The sequence below is a fragment of the Gracilinanus agilis genome, chromosome 1, assembly GCF_016433145.1.
Source record: "Gracilinanus agilis isolate LMUSP501 chromosome 1, AgileGrace, whole genome shotgun sequence".
NCBI classification, from domain to species: Eukaryota; Metazoa; Chordata; class Mammalia; order Didelphimorphia; family Didelphidae; genus Gracilinanus; species Gracilinanus agilis.
In genome coordinates this window covers 303401950-303424387 of record NC_058130.1, presented here as the reverse complement: position 1 = coordinate 303424387, position 22438 = coordinate 303401950, and the positions used below count along the sequence as shown (strand labels likewise).

Below are 22438 nucleotides of genomic sequence, written 5' to 3'. Positions count from 1 at the left end.
TCAGGCTATGCAAATCTGAAAAGAAGTGAAACAAAGAGAATTTTCTGGTGGCTAATAAATGCAAAGGGAATGAGTTTTCCTCTTAGGATGGAGGTATAAGTACTGTTGCCATCCATGAATGTCTTTAGATTTTATAATAGAAAAAGACTTCTCTAAATCTGACTACATTTCTTTCAAAGCTTGCACCAGAACTTATAAATTGTTCAATTACTCAGGCTCTCTTAATAATATTGCATAGAAAATATTAAAAATTGATCAATTAGAAATATAGTATTTTGAGCTTCTGCAGGCTTTTCAAGAATATGAAGAATTTATGTGACAAAGATATTGCAACTCTCCTAAAATATATTTCACAGAAATATGATAAAATAATCATATAATAAAATATAACAAAAATAGTCATTTCACCCATGGTTATTTTATCTATTTGTTATTAGTATAACTACCAATAATATATATGACTATACGTTGTTTCACTTGAGGCTCAGAACACTGTGAGGTGGATATGCCAAGCATTATTTCTTCATTGTACTGATAAGGAAATAGGTCCCAAAAAGCTAAATAACTTCCATATTAACTAGTAAAATGTCTGAGACAGGATTCAGATCCATGCCTCTTGGACTCAAACTTCCTTGCTCTAGCTACTTATATTACTTTATGAAAATGAGATAATTTTTTTATATTTTTATTCTAATTTCTTACATTGTGATCCCCTCACCCCACTATCATCCACTGAAATACATTCTTCAAACTCCAACACCTTCATAAAGTTTTTCTTAATGAACTAAATTTATGTTGAGATTCTGATTTGCCTCCCCAAGAACCCTTAAGCAATTTTAACTGATGCTATTTTTTTTGACGATATTTACACTGTATCTGGCTCTACCCATATTCCCTGAAATTATCTTGTGTACTCATTAGATGGGCGTATCCAACCCAAAATTCATTGTCTCCACTATATGCATGAACACACACACATACAACAAACACTGGTTAACACAATGTTAATCTTTATTTGCTCAAATTTAGGTGTTGGAACTTTTTTTTGACATTTTTTCTTCTTTTCCTTTAAAAATAAATGTAGACTTTTTATTATTAGCATTTTTCTTGATCTGATACAAAATGATAACATAAAGTGCTGAAATGTATGTGTATATAGGTGTCGTTTGATGGGAAATTCTCAGCCTTTCACAAGTATCATTTACAACTTTTGAATTATTTGTTGTCATGACAGCAAACTTTTTAAAAATTGTATCTGGGATTAACACTATCTGTGTATATTTGGGGGTAGGGACAATAAGGTTTTGATAGATGTGACCATGTGTGTGTGGTGTAACTTCATTCTCTTCTGTCATTCCTATTTCTCCTAAGGGTACCTTTAGTCTTCACTCATTTAGCAGTGCTCAGTCTGAGTCATCTTTGACTCCTCCATCCTCTTCAGATGCTATATCCAATCAGTCACTAAATTCTATTGATTCTCCCTCTGAAATTTCTTTTATATCTATCCACAAATACACCCATACATCTCTGCCCATTTACCCAACCCCTTCCTGCACAGTTGTCTCCTTGCTCAGCCCTTTATTATCTCTGCTCTTGTTATATTGATTGACCCTTACCAAGTCACAATTTGATCTTGTTTAAGAGGCATTTATTAAGAATCTATTTGTTGGGGGCAGCTAGGTGGTTCAGTGGATAGAGAGCTGACACTAGGTAAGTCATTTAATCCCATTTGCTCAACCCTTGCCTCTCTTCTACCTTGGATCCAATACTTAGTATCAATTCTAAGACAGAAGGTAAGGGTTTATTTTTTTTAAAGAACCTATTTGTGGTAAAAGACAGCTAAATCATAACCCTTTCTACCAAGGAACTTGCAGTAATCAGCTCAGGGAAAGAAAATGAAAGATATATAATACAAGTAATTGTAGTGGAAAGGAGATGATGATAATTAAAAGGAAATCCAAGTCAAGTGCCAAGAGAGACTTGAAGGGGGTGAAATCACTTTCAGCTGAGATATATGATAGTAGGGGAGATAAAGGAAAAGGAGAACCAAAAGACATGTCATGGAAAAAGCAGCTATACTTTAGTTGAGCCTTGAAGGAAGGCTTCTTGTCTCCAACCTCTCTTGTCTCTAAAGCAGCTGTCTTTTGTACAATTATTCCTAAAATGCAGCTTTACTCAGGTTAGTACTTCCTCTCTCAAAAATGTTTAGTGATTCATTGTTTCAAATAGAATTAAAAATATCAAAACCCCTTACTCTACCATAATTCATCCTTTATAATAAAAATTAACTCTTCACACTCCCTCAAATACCTCAGAGTGAACTTCTTGCCATGCCATAACCAGCTAAAACAGTTGAATGTTAGTTAGTGGTGTTACAGCACAGTGGAAGGCCGTACTGTCCTAAGATAAGGAATCCTACACCCTATAGAGGACTGTTGTTCTTTTATTTTGATCATGTCTGACTTTTTGTGACTCCATTTAGAGTTTTCTTGGCAAAGGTACTGGAGTGGTTTGCCATTTCCTTCCCCAGCTAATTTTACAGATGAGGAAACTGAGGCAAAAGGACTAAGTGCTTTGCCCAGGCTCACACAGTTAATGGGTGTCTGAGACTAGATTTGAAGTCAGGAAGATGAGTCCTCCTGATTCCAGGTCTGGCACTCTGTCCTCTGTGACATCAAGGAGTCATATAGAGAACTTGTTGCAGGGCTGCTTATAACCTATAATTCTGGAGGATAAAAAAAGATAAAGTCAAGGATCTTTGAACAAATGCAGTGACTTTAGGGAAGAAAACTCCTTTTTTCCCAACCTCAGGGAAAAATATTTTTTTGCCTTTTGCTAGGTACCTTTCAAATACTTGTTATTCACTAGATGTCCCTTGAGCCACAAATTTTCCAATTATATAACTTTTATTACATAGTGGAAAAAAGACAGTTCTAGAATAAAGAAGACAATACTTGATTGATTGATGGGATGGTTTGAAAGAATGAATTCTATATCCCATGTCTAACACTAAACTACTACTATCAGCAACAACAGCTAGTATTTTTGTAGCTCTTTAAGATTTTCAAAGTGTTTTATCAATATCTCCCTTTATCCTCACAACAACCTAGATGCTACTGTTTCACTGTCTTACATATGAGGAGACTGAGGCAGAGATTTAATGATTTATCCAAATTCTCATATCTAATAAATGTTTGAAGCTCGATTTCAACATGAATCTTTTTGACTCCAGCTCCTGAACTCTATCTAGCCCCTGTGCAACCTAGCTATTTTAAATAGATGTATGACCATCTGCATTGGAACAGCAGTAAAAATAAAGATAATAATATTCATATTCCTAACCTCACAAAGTTTCTGTAAGAAACATCTTAAAAGTTTTTTGAAATATTGCACTAATGTGAATTATTAACTTTTGCCCTCCATATGACCTCTCAGTTTTAGGCATCCTTAGAGCTTGTGAGAGTATGTGTAACAAATATTCATTGTTTGGTTGGTTGATTTTAAGGTCCTTGAGGATATAGTATATACCTCTTATATAAGAAGTTTGTTAGATCTCCATATGGTACCTAATAAATTCAATGAACTGAATCAATCTACATGAATGAATGAATGATGATGATGATGATTTAGGATTATTAAGATACTTTTAGAAGGAGGAATGTAGCATAATGCATAGAGGACAGATCACAAAGATTGAGTTCAAATCTTGTCTTGACCCATATTAGCTTTATGATCATCAATGAGTGACCTCTCAGTACCCTAGGCAACTCACTCAGACCACAGGCAATGGAAGGATTAACTTAAAGGTCTAGACCTGGTAATAATTATAATAATAATCCCCAAATATTTGATCTTATGATGTGATTATATGAGAATACTACTAGGGGAAAAGTTCATAAAATTGTTTTGTTAGTCACTCATTTACTTTGGACAGAGCATGGATTTCTGATTCAGATTGTACCCTATCCACTCATACCTCATCTTGTGCAAGTCTGTGTTCTTTCAGAACTACAGTATGAAGAATGTTGTTGTGGACAGAAGCAGTGTTTGTATTTTATAATGCAAATTGAACTGATGACTAGTAAAAGGCAGCAGGAAAATGGATGTTGCAGTTTGTATTTTGTTCATTAACGTTAGTACCTCCATTAACTGGAAGATGAGTATCCACCCCTGGGAGTTTAGACACAAACAGAAAAGAGTCTTTGTAGAGTCATTTCTTTTCTTAAATTATTAATATTGACTTTGAATGGAAGTTGGAAATTACAGTAGGATGTATTTGATTTAGTGTCCTTTTAAAGAGCATACACAAGGACCTGAAAGGAAAAGAACTATTCTGTGTTATGGAGCTTGATTAGAGGAATGACTTTTTTTCTAAGAGGTTATTCCTTATATAGCTTTTAGAATTTGAAACAAGTATTTCAAAGAACATGTATTTGATTTAATTCTTTCTTCAGAGAGTCCAAAGCAAAGAATGCAAATCTTGTTGCAATGTTATCTTCAGAGATGTGATAAAGTTCCTAGGAGGATGCATGGGCCCTAGGATAGAAAGGACAGATAAAAACTTGAACCTTTGTAGTAATGGCTCTGATATTTCCTAGTTGAATCTTCTTGAGAAAACATCATTACTCTCATGTTATTTCCTTCCTTACTTCTGCCTCATGGATTCAGTCCTTTTCAGACTCAGCAAGTGCTACTTTGGGACTGTTCTTTCCTCCCTGGCTCCCTAGTAGCCTCTCTTACATAATCACCTTATATTCATCATGTATGTGTGTGTGTGTGTGTGTGTGTGTGTGTGTACATACACACACATAAAATCTTTTTCTCTTTATCTTTCGCTGTCCCTGTGTCTGTCTCTCGCCACACACATATATTTTCTCCCCCATTAGATTATAAGTTCCTCAGGTAACTAGATGGATAGAAAGCCAGACCTGGAGACAGGGGGTCCTGGGTTCAAATATGGCCTCAGACTCTTCTTAGCTGTGAAGCCCTGGGCAAGTCACTTAACCCCAATTGCTTATCCCTTCCTACTCTTTGGCTGGGAACCAGCACTTAGTATGGATTCTAAAACTGAAGGTAAGGATTAAAAAAAAAAAAGTAAGCTCCCCAAGGGCAGGAATTCTCTCACTTCAGTCTTACTGTTTGCCATGGTTAGCACAGTGTCAGATAACAAAATAAACACTTAATTGCTGCTTGTTTACCAACTGAGTTTTTAGAATCATGTTGGCTTTAGATTTCCTGTTTTTCCCCTAGGTGTTGGTTTCCAATTTAGCTTGTGGTGATAGTCAGGGAACCAGCACTAACTAAATGCTTACTTTGGCCCAGGTACTTTGCTAAGCAGTGATACAAAGAAAAACAAAACCAGTCCTTCCTCTCAAGGAGCCTCAAAAAACTAATATTCTGGCCTCAGCCACTTCCCTGCTGTGTGACCCTGGGCAAGTCACTTGACCCCCATTGCCCACCCTTACCACTCTTCCACCTATGAGACAATACACCGAAGTACAAGGGTTTAAAAAAAAACAAAAAACTAGATCAAAACATTGATTGCTCATGGGTAGGATGAGCTAACATAATAAAAATNTTGGCTTTAGATTTCCTGTTTTTCCCCTAGGTGTTGGTTTCCAATTTAGCTTGTGGTGATAGTCAGGGAACCAGCACTAACTAAATACTTACTTTGGCCCAGGTACTTTGCTAAGCAGTGATACAAAGAAAAACAAAACCAGTCCTTCCTCTCAAGGAGCCTCAAAAAACTAATATTCTGGCCTCAGCCACTTCCCTGCTGTGTGACCCTGGGCAAGTCACTTGACCCCCATTGCCCACCCTTACCACTCTTCCACCTATGAGACAATACACCGAAGTACAAGGGTTTAAAAAAAAACAAAAAACTAATATTCCTTCCTTCCTTCCTTCCTTCCTTCCTTCCTTCCTTCCTTCCTTCCTTCCTTCCTTCCTTCCTTCCTTCCTTCCTTCCTTCTTTCCTTCCTTCCTTCCTTCCTTTCCTTACTTTCCACCTTAGAATTAAATACTGTATATAGAAGAGCAGAAAGGGCTAGGCAATAGGGGTTGTGTGATTTGCCCAGGGACGAGGAAGTGCCTGATTTCAAATTTGAAAACAGGGCCTTCAATCCATTGAATGAGCCTTACATTTCTAATGGGGAGATACTATATAAATAATTGGCTTGATATAATATATATGTGTGGGGAATAAGTGGGGGTTGGTATGTGGAGCGAAACAGAGACAGACAAAAGAGGAATAACAGGAACAGGAAAGGGAGAAAAGAAGCAGAGGGAAAGGAGAGAGTGTGAAGGCATTAGTAGCTGGAGTAATGAAAAGAGAACTCTCAAAGAATATTGGGTTTGAACTGAGTCTTGAATAAAGGCGAGGAAACCAGGAGAAACTGAGCAAGTGAGAGAAAAGTACTCTAGGAGACAGAGGCACTGAGAAAGGGGATAGTGTGTTTTGTTTGAGAAACAAGTAGTCTCATACAGCTGGATCATAGAAGTATGAAGGGAGTAAAGATAAGAAGCCTGGAAAGGCCCCAAGGGGTTAAGTTATGAAGAGTTTTAGATTCCCAAAAAAGGTGTTTTCATTTGTTCCTGGAGGTCAGAGGGAGCCACTGGGACCCATTGTGCAAGGAGCTATCATGATCAGATCTATGCTTTTAAAAATCATCTTGCAAATGAATGGAAGATGTGATTGGAGAGGGGAGAGGCTTTTGAGGCAGTTAGAAGGTAGTTAGAAGACAATAGACTGGGTTAGAGGGGATGAGGACCAGATCAGTACCAGAGTTGTATCTGACAAAAAAAAAAAAAAAAAGACAAAAATGAAACAGTTCCCACTTCCAAGGAACTTGCACTCCAGAAGAGACATGACATGCATATATCTTTAAATATATAGAATCAAAGTAATTGAGAGAGGAGGCATTAGCAGCTCAAGAAATCTGGAAAGGCTTCCTGTAGGAGGCTGCACTTGAATTGGGAAGGGAGGACTAAGAATTCTAAGAGTTAGAGGTGAGGAGGGGTTGACCCCCAGACATGAGAGAAGTCCTCAAGCCTGTGCAAAAGACAAGAAATTGAGTATGGTTTGTGAGACGATAGCAGGTCAGTTTGAATATACTTTAGAGTATATGATGAGTAAGGAATAATGTATAATGAGAATGGAAAAGTAGGTGGGAGCCAGGTTTTGAAAGGCTTAAATATCAAAGAGAGGTGCTTGTTTTTGGTTTTATCCTCTAAGATAGAGGCAGTTAGCAGTGAAGTATACTGAGTTCAAATTCTACATCAAAGACCTTGAGCAAGTTGCTTATCTTCTATTTGCTTCAGTTTCATCTGCAAAATGGGGATAATAGTAGCATCTTGTTGTACTACTACTAAAATAGTAACAGGCATGTTGTGAGGATCAGATAATATTTGTTAAAAAACGCTTAGCAGAAGCAGCTGGATAGCTCAATGGATTGAGAACCAGGCCTAGAGACGGGAGGTCCTAGGTTCGAATCTGGCCTTGGACACTTCCTAACTGTGTGACCCTGGGCAAGTCACTTGACCCCCATTGCCTAGCCCTGTAACAAATAAAATTTATATAGAAGGAAATATATAAAAGATACTAGGGTTTAAATTTTTTAATTAAAAAAAAAAGCTTAGCAAAGTGCTTTGCATGTAGTAGACACCATATAAATTAATTATTCTTATTGCCTTATTCCTCACCCTAAATCTACCACCTGTTTCTCACAGATAGCAGGTTTCCAAATTTGGGAGGATTCAAGGAAACTGGATGAGTAGAAACGGTGTTTTACAGGAGGTATATTGTTACTAGCTGAAAATATTTCCATATGCCCCATGGATCTTCTATGAAACAGAAAGTCCATTCAGAATCCAGTGATTCAGGTATCTAGCTATCTTAGAGAAGAGAAAATAGTTCATACCCAAACCGCTGAGGGGAGATTGGTTGGAGCAAGGGAGGAATAGAACCTCTTTCTCCTTCCTTAACTGCTATCAGTCCCATTCCCTTGGCCAAGGATGACCTTATAAACTTTTTAGGGTCCTTAAATTTTTTTAAATTTATTTTTAAGTATTTTTCAATGGCTACATGATTCATGTTCTCTCCCTCCCCTTTTCCTTTCCCCCTCTCAGAGCTCATAAGCAAGTCCACTGGGTTATCCAAGTATTATCACTCAATACCTATTTCTATATTATTCATTTTTATAATAGAGTAATCTTTTAAAACCCAAACCCTAAATCCTATAGTCATATAAACAAATGATCAATCATAGGTTTTTCTTCTGCATTTCTACTCCCACAGTTCTTTCTCTGGATGTGGATAGCATTCTTTCTCATAAGTCCCTCAGAATTGGATCATTGCATTGCAACTAGTAGAAAAGTCTATTACATTTGATCATCCCATAATGTTTCAGGTTCTTTGTACAATGTTCTCCTGTTTCTACTCATTTCACTCTGCATCAGTTCATGGAGGCCTTTCCAGTTTTTATAGAAATCAAGTGGTTAATCATTCCTTATAGCACAATAGTATTCGATCATCATCATCATATACCACAATTTGTTCAGCCATTCCCCAGTCAAAGGGTCCCCCCTTATTTTCCAATTTTTTGCCAACACAAAGAGCATGGCTATAAATATTTTTGTACAAACTTTTTTTTATCTCTTTGGGCTACAAATCTAGTAATGGTATGGCTGGATCAAAGGGCGTGCATTCTTTTAAAGCCCTTTGGGCAAAACCTTTGTAGGGTCTTGATTTCTCATTAGTGTTCTAACAGAGTCCTGGCAATAACAGTGATTGATGATACTGATGTGCAAGGTCTGCAATAGGAAATGAGGACAAACTAAATACACTGAGGAAAGACACCTACAGGATTCTACCAGGAACCAATCAGATAGCTATACCATATCCAAAGCATCTCCATCCTTCCATTCTCTCCTCTCACTCAGAGATTGCAAGCAATTTGATCTGAGCTGTGCATGTATTATCATGCAAAACACACTTCGATATTGGTCATTGTTGTATGATCTCCATCATAATAAATAAAACAAAACCCAAAACAAAACCATAAAAAAACAATACACTTGGGTACGCATCAAAATGCTGCATAAATGTGAGTTATTTATTATGAGGATGGTCCTAAAGGTGATTAATGATGATGTTATGATAGTAATAATATAGATCAGGGTGATCAATCTTTGGCCACCATACACCAAACAGAATACTTTATTCCATACTGGAAGCTCAGTATGGGATGTCCATGATATGGAAACTCTTTCCATAAGTAGATGGCAATCAATTCATGACTTTGATAGATAAATCCTAGGAAGTTCTTTGAGGCATAAAGAGGATATATATATATATATATCTTTCCAAAGTCACAGTTGTTGTTTGGTTGCTTGTTCATTTCAGAAGTAGGATTTGATCCCAGGTCTTTTGACTCCAAGCTCAAACACTCTTTCTACTATTCCATGAGGCCTCTTCTCTATATTGTTATTTCTGTTCAGCTATTTTAGTTAAGTCTGACTCTTTATGACCCCATTTGGGATTTTCCTGGCAAAGATATTGGAGTGGTTTGCCATTTCCTTCAACAGATGAGGAAGCCAAGGCAAACAAGATTAAATGTCTTGTGCAGTGTCTCATTGATAGTAAGTCTCTCAGGCCTGATTTAGAAAATCATTAATTCATTTTGTTTTCTTGAATCTTTCAAACTAAATGCTATACCTTCTAAAAATGATTCTCCCTTATTTTATTCCCAAGGGTTTTTTTGTTAATTCTTAAAGAAAGAGAACTAGAAAAGTAATTTTTCTGTAAGTATGAAAAGAATGTTGTCAGCATCACAGATCTTAGGATTTCTTTACTAGAGGAAAAAATATGAATGAAAAGTGGTAATATGCGAAATACTGAATTGGCCCTGTCTAGAACATGATTTTCAGGTTAGTCCTTCTTTTCCTGTTTCTCTTAATTGCTACTAAAAGAGGAAGATAATAAAGCTAATGTGGTGCCAGCATTTAGTGTCATAGTTAAGACTGGGTCCCTTCTTAGGTCACCCATAGAAGTAGTCCTTTTATATTGCCTATCCTTTCAGCACTTAAATGTCATTGTGGGCAGCTAGGTAATGTAGTGGATAGAGTGCCAAGTCTGGAATCAGGAAGATCAGTCTTCCTGAGTTCAAAACTGGCCTCAGACACATACTAGCTTTGTGACCTTGGTTAAGTTAATCACTTAACCCTATTTGCCTCTGTTTCCTCATCTATAAAATTATCTGGAAAAGGAAATGGCAAACTACTCTAATATCTTTGCCAAGAAAACCCCAAATGAACCCTCAAAAAATTGGACATTACTGAAAATAATTGAACAACTATTTTTAAGGATTTGAATAGAGGCCTGATTAACTGTGTGACTATTTCCTAAGGACCAACTAGTTAAGTTCACATAGGTTCATCACCAAATTGTTGGTTTCAGGGTGATGAACTATCCAGTTAAAGAAACTCTCAAAAACATTTATTAAGTTATAGAGAAACTACAACTGTGAATAATGGGAATACCCAATTGTATATCCTTGAAATTTTAGTATAGTATATAAAACTTAGATCTTGGAGTCAGGGAATCTAGATTCATATTCCACTATTCACTAGTTTTGTATTCACAGAGAGCTCACTTAACTACTGAAAATCTCAATATTCTTACCTAAAAAATGGGGCATATAATATTTATACTATATGCCTCACATATTATATACATTATAAAGACATTATAAAGATTATACACATAAAGAGAATGCTTTGATATCTTAAAACATTATTTGTCTTTTATGATCAAAATTAGTACAAAGATAGAAGGATAAAAATCATGAAAATATATAACATTTACTTAAAACAACTTTAGCCTGACCTATTTAAATAAAATTTTGATACCAGAAATAGTATATATGGGATATAGGTAGAAGAAAAGACTTTAACAATGCTGACAATAATTTCATAAAGGAATTTAACCAAAGTAAATCAGTTTTCATAATAAGCAGAATCATGGTTCTGACAAGCAGAAAGGTATAAAAGCAAAGGGTGATACTAGTTAAATACTGGTTAAACAGTGATATTGGTAAACTTCTCTGTGAAATCTTAAGAGGGCTTATAGTAGAGAATGATGAATGGTTTTAACTTATAAAGCAGGGAGAAGCAGGATATGATAAACCAGTTTAAGATAAGTTTGGCAAGAGACCCAAATAAACAAAATTTCCCATAGGTTCTAAGTATAAAGATTTTTATAATGAGCTATTCTTACCATCAAGGCTCCGGAGGTGAGGCACCTCGTATGGATTCTGACATTACTGTTAAAGATGTACTTATATGGAAATTGAAATGGTAGTAAAGAGGATAAAAATGAGAAAGTAGCTATTGATTTTACCAAGTACACATAATAAATTAATTCTGGCAGTGGCAAAGTGGTGAATGTGTTGTGGGATTGGTTCAAAAGGTGTCTGAAGGGAAGGAAGATGCCAGAGGTATGTGTAAAAATACTGGTACCTTATTAAGATTCCTTCAAAAGAGGTAAGAATGACCTACTTTCATATCTATGTAAAATTTCATTAGTTTATACACACATTGAAGGTGTGTTAGTAGGGAATAGGCAAGCTTTTGCAAGCAATATTCCATATTAGATTACATCTTTACCATTATACAACTGACTTAAAGATAGCGAATATGATGTTCCTTCTATTTATGTTTTATTCATAGAATCATAAGCTCATCAATTTAGAGCTGGAAGGGACCTTAAAGTATATTAATGATAAATGAGGAAACAGGTGAAAACTTTGTTATTTCTCTTATCATTATTATCAGGCAAGAGGTATACTCTAAACATGGCTAAGTGACCTCTTTTCTCTCTTTTACAATGTGCATTATATTGCCTTCAAAACATGTCTTTAGGTCAGCTAAAGAATTAGGCCTTGCTAGTTTCCCTTGTGAATTCTCTTGGTACTTACCCTGAGTGAGGTACCTTCTTAAGACTGGCAATTATTTCAACCTGACAACTAGAAAAGTCAAAAAAGGAAAAAAAAGCTAGTTCTTACATATAACTAAAGTGGGAAAGTTTCAAGTCAATTATGTTTTATTTTGTTATAAGGACTAATATAGTCTCGACCTCAAAGCCTCCATCTGTTAATTTTGGAGATTTACAACAATTTGTCCAGATTGTTGTTATAAGTTTGTATAAATTATCATGTGCTCTTTATCTATGTGGAACTGCAAGAGGTAATTAATTTCTTAATCTAAGGCCAGATCTGAATCCAGGAGCTCCCGTCTCTAAATCTTGCTCTCTATCCATTCAGTCACCTAGTTGCCCCTCACAGCAGGTAGGAAGTGTTTGAGGCCAGATTTGAATTCAGGAAGGGAGTCTTTGTGGATTGCAGGACAAGTACTCTATCCACTGTGCTGGTTAATTAAGCCATTGAATACTGAAAAACCTCCTGGAAAAGATATATAACTACTCAGAAGAGTGCTCTTACCATCCATATAGGAAGAACTAAGTCGATAAAAAAATGCCCATTTTCCAAAATAGGATGCGTCATTAGACAATCTACAATTAATCCATCAAGATAATATATATTGGAATAAGATAATATGATAGTCATTTGGCAAAAGTGAAGGAAACTACTGGACATTCTCACCACATTAAGCAAATATACTCCTACACTGGGGCCACCACCTTGTGAGAGAACATACACTGACAAGAGTTACACAGGATGGGCAAACATTTGTTTTTCCATTGTTGAAGGGAACACCCACATCCATATTAATTAAAATAAAATAAATAATTTTTAGCATTATAATAATTACTGTTTAAAATATGTGTGAGAGGCACTATGGAACAGTTGATTAGAGATATGGACCAAGGTCAGGTTCAAGTTTTATCTGACTGTGTGATCCCACTCCCTCCTCACTCCCAGAAAATCACTTAACTTCTCAAAGCCTCAAGCAATTTTCTAATGGAATAACTGACTTACCTGGAAGCTATGGCCTCACCTGGCACTCTCTAAATTACAAATACACAGGTCTTAACCAGTTTATAAAAACATGAAGAAAGAGGTGCTTACTCAACTGACTATGCAAACAAAAAAAAATGTTTAAGTGCCCTAAATTCTAAATTAGAGATTTATTTTCCCAATCTGTAGTTTTCATTCTAAGAGTTTCTGCGGTGTCATTTTCTTTTGCCATATCTGCTTTCACATTATAATGAAGTCATTGATAAATTGTGGTTTACAAACACCAACTATTCTATAATGCATGAGTCTGTGATAGGTAAATAGCTATAGCAGATTCTGCTTATTGGAATCACTGTGGCAAATGGTGATTTGAATGTGTTATCTAGATACTTCAATTATAAGGAGACCTTGAAGAAATACTTGAGGATCACTTCTAAATTACATTTTACAATTCTTGCCAAAGTGAGCATTTGTAACTCTAAAGAAGTCTGATAACTTCCCAGTTAGCCTTTGTTTAATTATTTTTTTTAAATACAGCTTTTGGACTTGAAGTGATTATTCAGTGTAAGTATAGAGCCTTCAACTTTTTCCTTGGAACCATAGTTCCCAACCTGTCAGTGATAGACACCTGGAATACAATCAGTGGACACTTATAGTAAATATCTGTCATGGGGATGAAGGCTGGGAGAAGGGGAGAAATCTTTTTTTATTATTTTCACATTAATTAATTTAGTTAATTAATTTAGAATATTTTCCCATGGTTACATGATTTATATTCTTTCCCTCTTTCCTCCCTCCCACTTCACATAGCCAATGAGCAATTCATCTGGGTTTTACATGTATCACTGATCAAGATCTATTTCCATATTGTTAATATTTGCAATAGTTATCATTTAGAGTCTACATCTCCAATCATATCCCCATGAAACCATGTGATCAAAGAAATGTTTTTTCTTCTGTGTTTCTACTCTCACAGTTCTTTCTCTGGATGTGGGTAGTGTTCTTTCTCATAATTCCCTCAGAATTGTCCTTTATCATTGCATTGCTGCTAGTAGAGAAGCTCATTATGTTCAATTGTGCCACAGTGCATCAGCCTCTGTGTACAATGTTCTCCTGGTTCTACTCCTTTCACTTTGCATCAGTTCCTGGAGTTTGTTCCAGTTCACATGGAATTCCTCCAGAATAATGAACTTTTAGCACAATAGTATTCCATCATCAACAGATACCACAACTTGTTCATCCATTCCCCAACTGAAGGGCATCCTCTCATTTTCCAATTTTTTTGCCACCACAAAGAGCATGGCTATAAATATTTTTGTACATGTATTTTTCCCTATTATCTCTTTGGGGTACAAAATTAGCAGTGGTATGGCTGGATCAAAGGGCAGGTAGTCATTTAAAGCCCTTTGGGCATAGTTCCAAATTGCCTTCCAGAATGATTGGATCAATTCACAACTCCACCAGCAGTGCATGAGTGTCCCAATTTTGCCACATCCTCTCCAACATTTATTACTTTCCTTTGCTGTTTGCATCTCTAATTATAAGAGATTTAGAACACTTTTTCATGTGTTTATTGAAAGTTTTGATTTCTTTATCTGAAATTGCCTATTCATATCTCTTGCCCATTTATCAATTGGTGAATGGCCTGATTTTTTTGTACAATTGATTCAGTTCAATCTTAAGCTATTTTATCTTTATTTTAAATTAGTTCCTCATAATGGTTGGAAACTACTGCCTTAATTTAAACAAAAGTATAGAGTTTAATTAAAATGCATTTAATAGTCACTTCAGTCGTGCCTTGCACTGAGTTAAGTGCTGGGGATATACATATAAAATGAGACTCTGAACCCTCAGGAAGGTTCTAACATTCTAATAGGAAAAACAAATCTTAAAGGAGATTGGTACCAGAGAAGAAAATTCTGGTTTGGGAAGTTATAGAGATGATAAGGTAATTCCTAGGGAAGTCCATTGACCTGTATTTTCCAAATGTAATGGCAGTATTGACTGAATTGCTGTGCTACAAAATGGCTACTTTCCAAGGAATTCCATAGAGAAAAAATTTTTGTTTCAAGAGTCACCATGAGATAATTTTACTATTTCTGTTAACTTAAAAAGGGAAAAAAATTGCAGAAAATTTCCATAGACCTTTTAAATTTTACACACACACACACACACACACACACACACACACACACACACACACAGAATCTCTATACATCATGATCCATTTATAATGTATTATCCAGTCACAAACAGGAATGTTTGCAACTAAAATAAGGAAGACAGAACTATTCATGCATAATCAGACATGCTGTCTATTTACACATCTCTTAAGACGTAATCCCAATTTGGGGCATGCTTAAAAAAAGATTTCAAAGGCTTATGGAAGCTTGTGCATCCTAATGTCTATGAAGGGTAATCAATCATCAAGCATAGTGCTTCAACATTGACCTCTAAATAAGACCACTGATTCTTTAAATAAAAAAATGTTAAGTTTGAGGAAGCTATTTTTTAATTATAGTGAACAAACATTTATTAAAGCACTTACTCTGTGAAAAGCACTCTGCTAAGCATTAGGGATGCAATACAAAAGCAAATACATTCCTGCCTTCAAATACCTTGTATTCTTTGGTTTGGAAAGTTACAGGGACAGTGAGTGGAGCTCTGAGGGAAGGTAGTTGATAGATCCTTTCCAGGAGCACTATTAATTTTTGCAATATTAAATTTTGGTTATGGTTCCAGAAATGGAAAGGAGGTTGGGGTGGTGGTTATGAGGTTTCTGATGACAAGGTTATAAGGGAGCAGGGGCCAAAGTGAAGCATGGCAGGTGCCTGCCTGAAATGGGGAAGGAAAGGAAATCACCAACTGAGAGAGAGAGAAGAACACAGGAATTCTATAGCTGAAATTGTTAAAAAAAAAAAAAAAAAAAGAAAAGGCCATGTTTCTAGGCCATGTTCTCAGGTCTAGGCAGCAAGAAAGCTATTGAGAAGATGGATTGGGAGTAGAAAGTAGGATCTACATAATATTCCTCATTGATTTTGTTTAAGCAATATTGATTAAAATAGGAAAACAATATGATTGCCAGAAAATACAATTTATTAGATCTCAATTTGCCAATAGAAAACAAACTCTTCAAGGGTAGGAACTATTATATTTGCATCCCTGATACTGACCATAAGTTCCTCACAGAAGGAACTTAATAAAAATGTGTTTAATTTAATTTAATAACCCATAAAGTTTAAAGGTATCTTTGAATACTTAAGGGCTTGTTGCTCTTTTTTTTAAAACTTTTATAAGAACTCTTGTTATGAAGAACAGAAATAACAGAACATCACAATCATTTTTGGAGTAATAAATGCTTTTTCTATTTCTAGTACTATGAATTTTTGGTAGAAAATGTGTTTTTCCTGGCTAGCTCCCAATAACATAAGGACAGAGGCATCAGCAGTATCATATCTCTCTTGACTCAAATTTGGCTGCTATTCCAGGACACAGCACTGAAAGAGAGGCCTCCACAGATGTGTCTATGTAGATTAATACTATTTCTCTTTTTTATATTTGGTCCTTATGTTAGCAGTTTGAAGCTTCAGTATTTTACAGACTGTCCCCTGGCAGTGAATAAAGATATAGAGTTCCTTCTGGAGAGGGAATGTGAAAGACTTCATGATGATATATGAAAATTTTTAGCTGGATACTACTGGTAGCTTGGGTTGAATTATAGAAAATGTCTTTTCTAGGACAATGAACAATATATATTATTGTAGTAAGGAGTAAAATTCTGATCCCACCAGAAAACCCTAGGTGCAGAAACAAATGGTAATGAAAATAAGATTCACCAAAAATATCAATACTTATTCATTTGTAATGAGTAAATGAATACAATTTTAACCCAAAATTTATGAAAAGACAATGTAAAATGAGCTAATGCTGAATGTGGTCAGAAAATCTGAGAGGGGAAAAGATTTTGTTGGAGTAAATAATTTTAAAGTACAAAGTAAGGTGAATCCACATACTTCATTGACTCCAGTATGGTCTTAGAAAAGCCATTGTCTAAACTCTTCCTCATCAAACTGTATGTCAGGGCCAGAATTAATGGAACTTCAGATAATTCTTAGAAAGAACGCTTATCAGAAGTATTTTTTTTGCTTCATTTTAAATTATTTTTGTTTTGCCTGGGTAAAAACTAGGGGTTTAGGGTAAGGTTTTGTTCCTAATGTTTTTATTACATGTTTGTTTTATTGCTTTTGTGGAAAGTCATTAATTTTATAATATCTTTATAAAATAAAACATCCAGGCCACTTTTTTCCGTGTGTTTTTAACATGTGAAAACTGAAATTTCTTCCATACTTGAGTTTCTCATGGTACTCATTTGAGATATATTAGGGAAGGAAATATTCATTCCTTTTTATAGTTTAATATTTCCTTTCTTGTTTCCTAATGTGTATAAAAATACACTGAGGATATTTACAAAAATAATTTAAAAGTTTTTTGGCAAATATAAAGATTTGTTCCTTTGATACTTTAAAAGATCTCTAATTTCAACATTTGTGGGCACTCCCTCCCTCAACACTAATGCAGATTCAGTTTTCATGAATTAATAGAAAATTTAATGATTTGTTATGGCCAGAATAGTAGTCACCTAATTTTTATTGTTGTTCAGCTGTTCAAACATTTTTGACTCTTTGCGATCCCATGGACTTGTCCATGGGCTCTTCTTGGCAAACATGCTGGAGAGGTTTGTCATTTCCTTCTCCAGTGTGCCCCTATTTTACAGATGAGCAACTGAGGCAAATAGGGGTTAAGTGCTTTGCCCAAGATCATATAACAAGTGACTGAGGCCAGATTTGAACTAAGATGACAGACACACACTACTTAAGGCTCTTTCAGCTTGTTAAGACGTGCTAGGTTTTGTTTTCCCTTGACATAATTCTTGAGAACTCACAGTAACCTCCATGCCCTGACAAAGTATCAGAAAAGGGAAACTATTCAAGCAAGAAAAGCAGGGAAAGAATATAGTTTAAATATAACAGCTTAATATAAACAACTTAGACAGAAGACATTATAATGAGGGAACATCCAATCAGCTAGAATGGGCTGGTCAGTTATTATAATCTTGAATGGTCTGGGTGGAAAGGGGTGTTTATTACACCAAAGACTTAAAGATAAAGAGAAGAGGGGACAGCTAGGTGGCTCAGTGAATTGAGACCCAAGTCTGGAGATAAGGGGTCCTGGGTTCAAATCTAGCCTGATATGCCTCCTCATTATATGGCCATGGGCAAATCACATCTCCATTGCCTATCCTTTTTAGCCTCTTCTGTCTTGGAATAAATTCATAGTGTTGGTTCTAAGGATGAAGGTAAGGGTTGTTTTTTATTTTTGTTTTTAAAGAAAAGGTAGTGGCATATAATAATGGGTATGAGGGAGGACAAGACAAGTGGAGAAATGGGAGTTTGGAAGCAGAAAAGATCAGAGAGTGGTGTTACTCAGTAGCATTTAAAATGGGAAAAGTAAGCAAGAGTCATAGCCCAACAGTTAAGAAAATTTGAGTATCAGAGAAAAATCCTTACATTAATGGAGATAAGTGTGGGTCAATGTTCACAGGCCCAATAAAGAACTGTAGTGTTACTTTTTAATTCAGTCAGTCAATAAACATTTATTAAGTGCCTACTATGTTTTAGGCGCCTGGCAAAGTACTGGAGATACAAAGAAAAGGAAAAGATAATCCCTGCTCTTAAAGAGCTCACAGTTTATAATATGTAAATAAGTCTTGATTGATCACACATGTTAAAACCAGTGGAGATGCACATTGGATATGGGGGGGGGGGGTGAAAGAGGGTGAAGGGGAAAGTAAAAACAAGAATCATGTAACCATGGAAAATGTTTCTAAAAAAAACAAAATACCAAACAAACAAATAAATGAATGAATGAATAAATAAATAAATAAACAAAAGAATGAATGAATGACTAAGCAAGCAAATAAATAAATAAATAAAAAGGAGACAACAGGACAAACAACTATGTACCAACAAGATATTTACAGAATAAATGGGAGATAATCAACAGAGGGAAGGCACTGGAATTAAAAAAGGATTTGGAAAGGCTTCCTGGGGAATGTAGGATTTTATCTGGGACTTATAAGAAGGCAGGCGGGAGTACATTCCAGGCATAAGTGTGACAGCCAGTGAAAATGCCTAGATTCTGGAAATAGTCTCTTGTGCAAGAAGCATCGAGGAGATCATTGTCACTAGATCAAAGAGTACATGGTAGAGAGTAAGGTCTAAGAAGAACCTAGGAAGGTAAGAGACTAGGTTTGGAAGCATTTTGAATGATTTTGCATTTGATCATGGAGATGTTAGGGAACCACTGGAGTTTATTGAATAGAAAGATGACATGATTGGATTTACACTTTAGTAAGGATACTCTGACAACTGAGCAGAGGATGGACTGGAGTAAGAGAGAAACCTGAGGAATGGGAAGACCACACAGTAGTTGTTTGCAGTTGTCTAAACATGAGATGATGATGGCAAGGACCATAGTGGTAGCAATAACAAGAGGAGGCATCATATATGAGAGATGCTAACAAGCTAAAAAATTACTGCTTCATCTATTTTGACATAACATATTCAGTTGGTCAAATTTTAAATAAAGAACTGCACTCTTGCTTTTTAATTGCCTTAGTTTTAAGAAATGCCACTTGTAATAAAAAATGTTTAGAAGTTTGTGAAAATAAGGCCATTTGGGAAATTTGGGTCATTTGGTCTTGCACAATTTTTCAGGAGGCAGTCATTTTGCTCCTAGATCTGCTGATGATGAAATATAGGAATAAATTTACCTTTTGGGGAACCTCAGCTTACTCATCTGTAAAATGAAGAATATAGATGACAGAAGATTTCTTCTAGCCTAATATCTTGGGGTTCTAAATTTGGTGATCTACTTCTGTCTTCATTCCTAACTAATTAAAATTTTTTTCTTTCATAGTCTGATACCTACCTCTGCATGTCATTACGTCTGCCAATGGATGAGGAAGCCTTCGTAAGTAAGTATTAGTTAAATAAGGGTGGAAGTTAGAAACAATGAAATGCTTTTGAAGTGAGTCCATAGTTCTCTTTGATGATTATGAACTTAATCTTTCACTGTCAGATTTCTAAAATGCATTTATCATATCTAATGCAGAAACAAACTAGAGTGAGCCACTTAGAGTCAAGATAACAAACTGTATCCACAGAGATTCATGAGTAATAATAGTTAAGGAGCCATGTGCAGATGTCTATGGCCTCCAATACTGCATAGTCCCATTTATACACTATTGGCTTTCTGTCTGTGCCAGGATACTTAATTCTGCTCCACTGAACAGATTATTTACCTTCTGGTTCAAGCTGTAAATCCTTTGCACTTACATTCAATATTGGACAAAATAAGATTTTACCTGTCTGCAAAAAAAATCCTTCCTGCTTTATATTCTAGAATGAGTAAGACGACAAAATAATTGACAGGACCTACCAAAAATGTGTATTAGTGTTTAAATCAAGTGAATACAATAGCAAAACACCCTATGTTGATGTCTTCTGGGTAGTTTTAATTTTAATTCTCTTTTCCAACAATTTTTAACTATTTAAAGGAAGAATTTTATTGGCAAAATTGTTGATTAGATTTAAACTCTTTGATGAGATTAAATGTTATATTAAAATATTTGATTCTTGTCTCCTATTTTACATATTTTAATTCTCTGAAAACAAAATGATGCTACTGAGTTTCAGTTGTTCTCTTGAACAAAATTTGAATCAGTTTTTCTCAGATGACTATACTTAAAACTGGAAAAATTTTCAGTTGCCTGTATTTAGAGATAAATTTCTCTATGGTGCTTCCCAGTAGAATTGCTGTTATAGATAATAGCAATATGCTTTTGTTGTTTAAATTTTAATTGCACTGATGCAATGACCATGAAAACTTTTTCCATATTCTTAAGAGTAACAGTCATACTTTAAAAATCCAAACAGGATTTCATAGCTAAGAGATTGTGTTAACATTGGATACTGAGATAATTAACCATAGAGAGGAGTGATGAAGACAGAGAAAATGATAACTGTCCAGATAATGTATGAAAATAAGTAAAGCTACTACAATATTTGTGCAGAGAGACTTTTTTAACCTCTCAATTATAATGCTCTAAGGAGAGAAGAAATATTATTTAATAGTTTCTTCTACTAAGATATTTTCTAATGCTTATTGTAATGTAGAGCTGACCCTAAATTTTCAAGGTTATGTCAGAAGTCTGACAGGGGCTATTAAGCCAGAAAAAAGGTTTCAAATATGAGTGCTGCGTATATCTGCCCTGCTTAGCTAAATTTGGAGAGGCTCATTATAAGACCAGCCACAAGATGATGAATTTTTAGTCCACAAGAACTCTTAAAGACATTCTACTAACTCATAAAGGGCTTGAGGTCCAATCAATAGAAAAAGTTTTCACCTTGACAAAAATTACAGATCCCTGAAACTGAAGTAAAATAAATAAGCTATTAAAATATCAGCAACAAAGCTTCATTTTGGGGATTACATAGTTATAATTGTGACAGCAAAGAAATACTTAAAATATTTAGTTAAAAATTGTATTACTTAAAATTTTTACTACTCCATAATAACACCTTATCCATTTTCCCCTCTAAAATTGCCTTATTTTGTTTTATCTGATTCAAGGTGTTTTTTTGTTTGTTTATGTTTGCTTACCTCTTTGAGAGGACAAACTTAAATCATTTGCAAAACAGTAAAGACTTATTTTAAAAAAAAAAACAGCATAGGTCATACATTGATAGACTGTTATATAGATCATTTGCTGTGATACACTCTGTGACTTAAGAAATAGTGATTGCAATGGGCCATTCAGTCATTCCATGGAATATGTTATTCTTTCCCCAACAAAAATATATTTTCTTCCAACTAATTTAAAAAGTGAATATATTCAATCATGAATAATAGTTAGAGAGAAGAAATAATAAAACCAATTAATTAATGTATTCTAGGTTTTTTCATACAGAACTTTTATTTTCTCAAAGAACTAGTTTGTTGACATCATATAAACCTTTCCTATATTTTGACCATAATTTTAGTTTTTACATTATTTTTACTTTAGGAATCACATCCAGAGTTATATATCTTAAGGATTATGGAATTTATAGCTATAGTTTTTACAGTTTTGCATTTTTCCTCATACTAGTTCTATCACAATTTGGTATTTATGGCATATCCAAAGTAGAAATTTTTATTTCTCTTTCTGGAAAAGGCATTTCAGTTAATTATTAAATGTTTATTAAGGGCCTATGATGTGCTAAACATTCTGTTTGGGGAGATATGTGATACCTTCATAGGGTCTAGTAGGAGAGAAGACCAAAAATTATAATGCAAAATAAAACCAATATATGTATTCTGTGTAATGTATGTATGTATATGGAGGAGACAAAGAGCTGTCT

General features: G+C 35.0%; 1 protein-coding gene across 1 annotated transcript in view; it reads left to right on the top strand.

Annotated features, from left to right (window-relative positions):
- PAM (peptidylglycine alpha-amidating monooxygenase) overlaps window positions 1-22438 on the top strand; it is a 364941-nt gene that overhangs the window by 135023 nt on the left and 207480 nt on the right. Inside the window, exon 4 of the mRNA XM_044662577.1 lies at window positions 19953-20010. Within this exon, the coding sequence (XP_044518512.1) occupies window positions 19953-20010 (58 nt within the window). The remainder of the gene's footprint in view (window positions 1-19952; window positions 20011-22438) is intronic.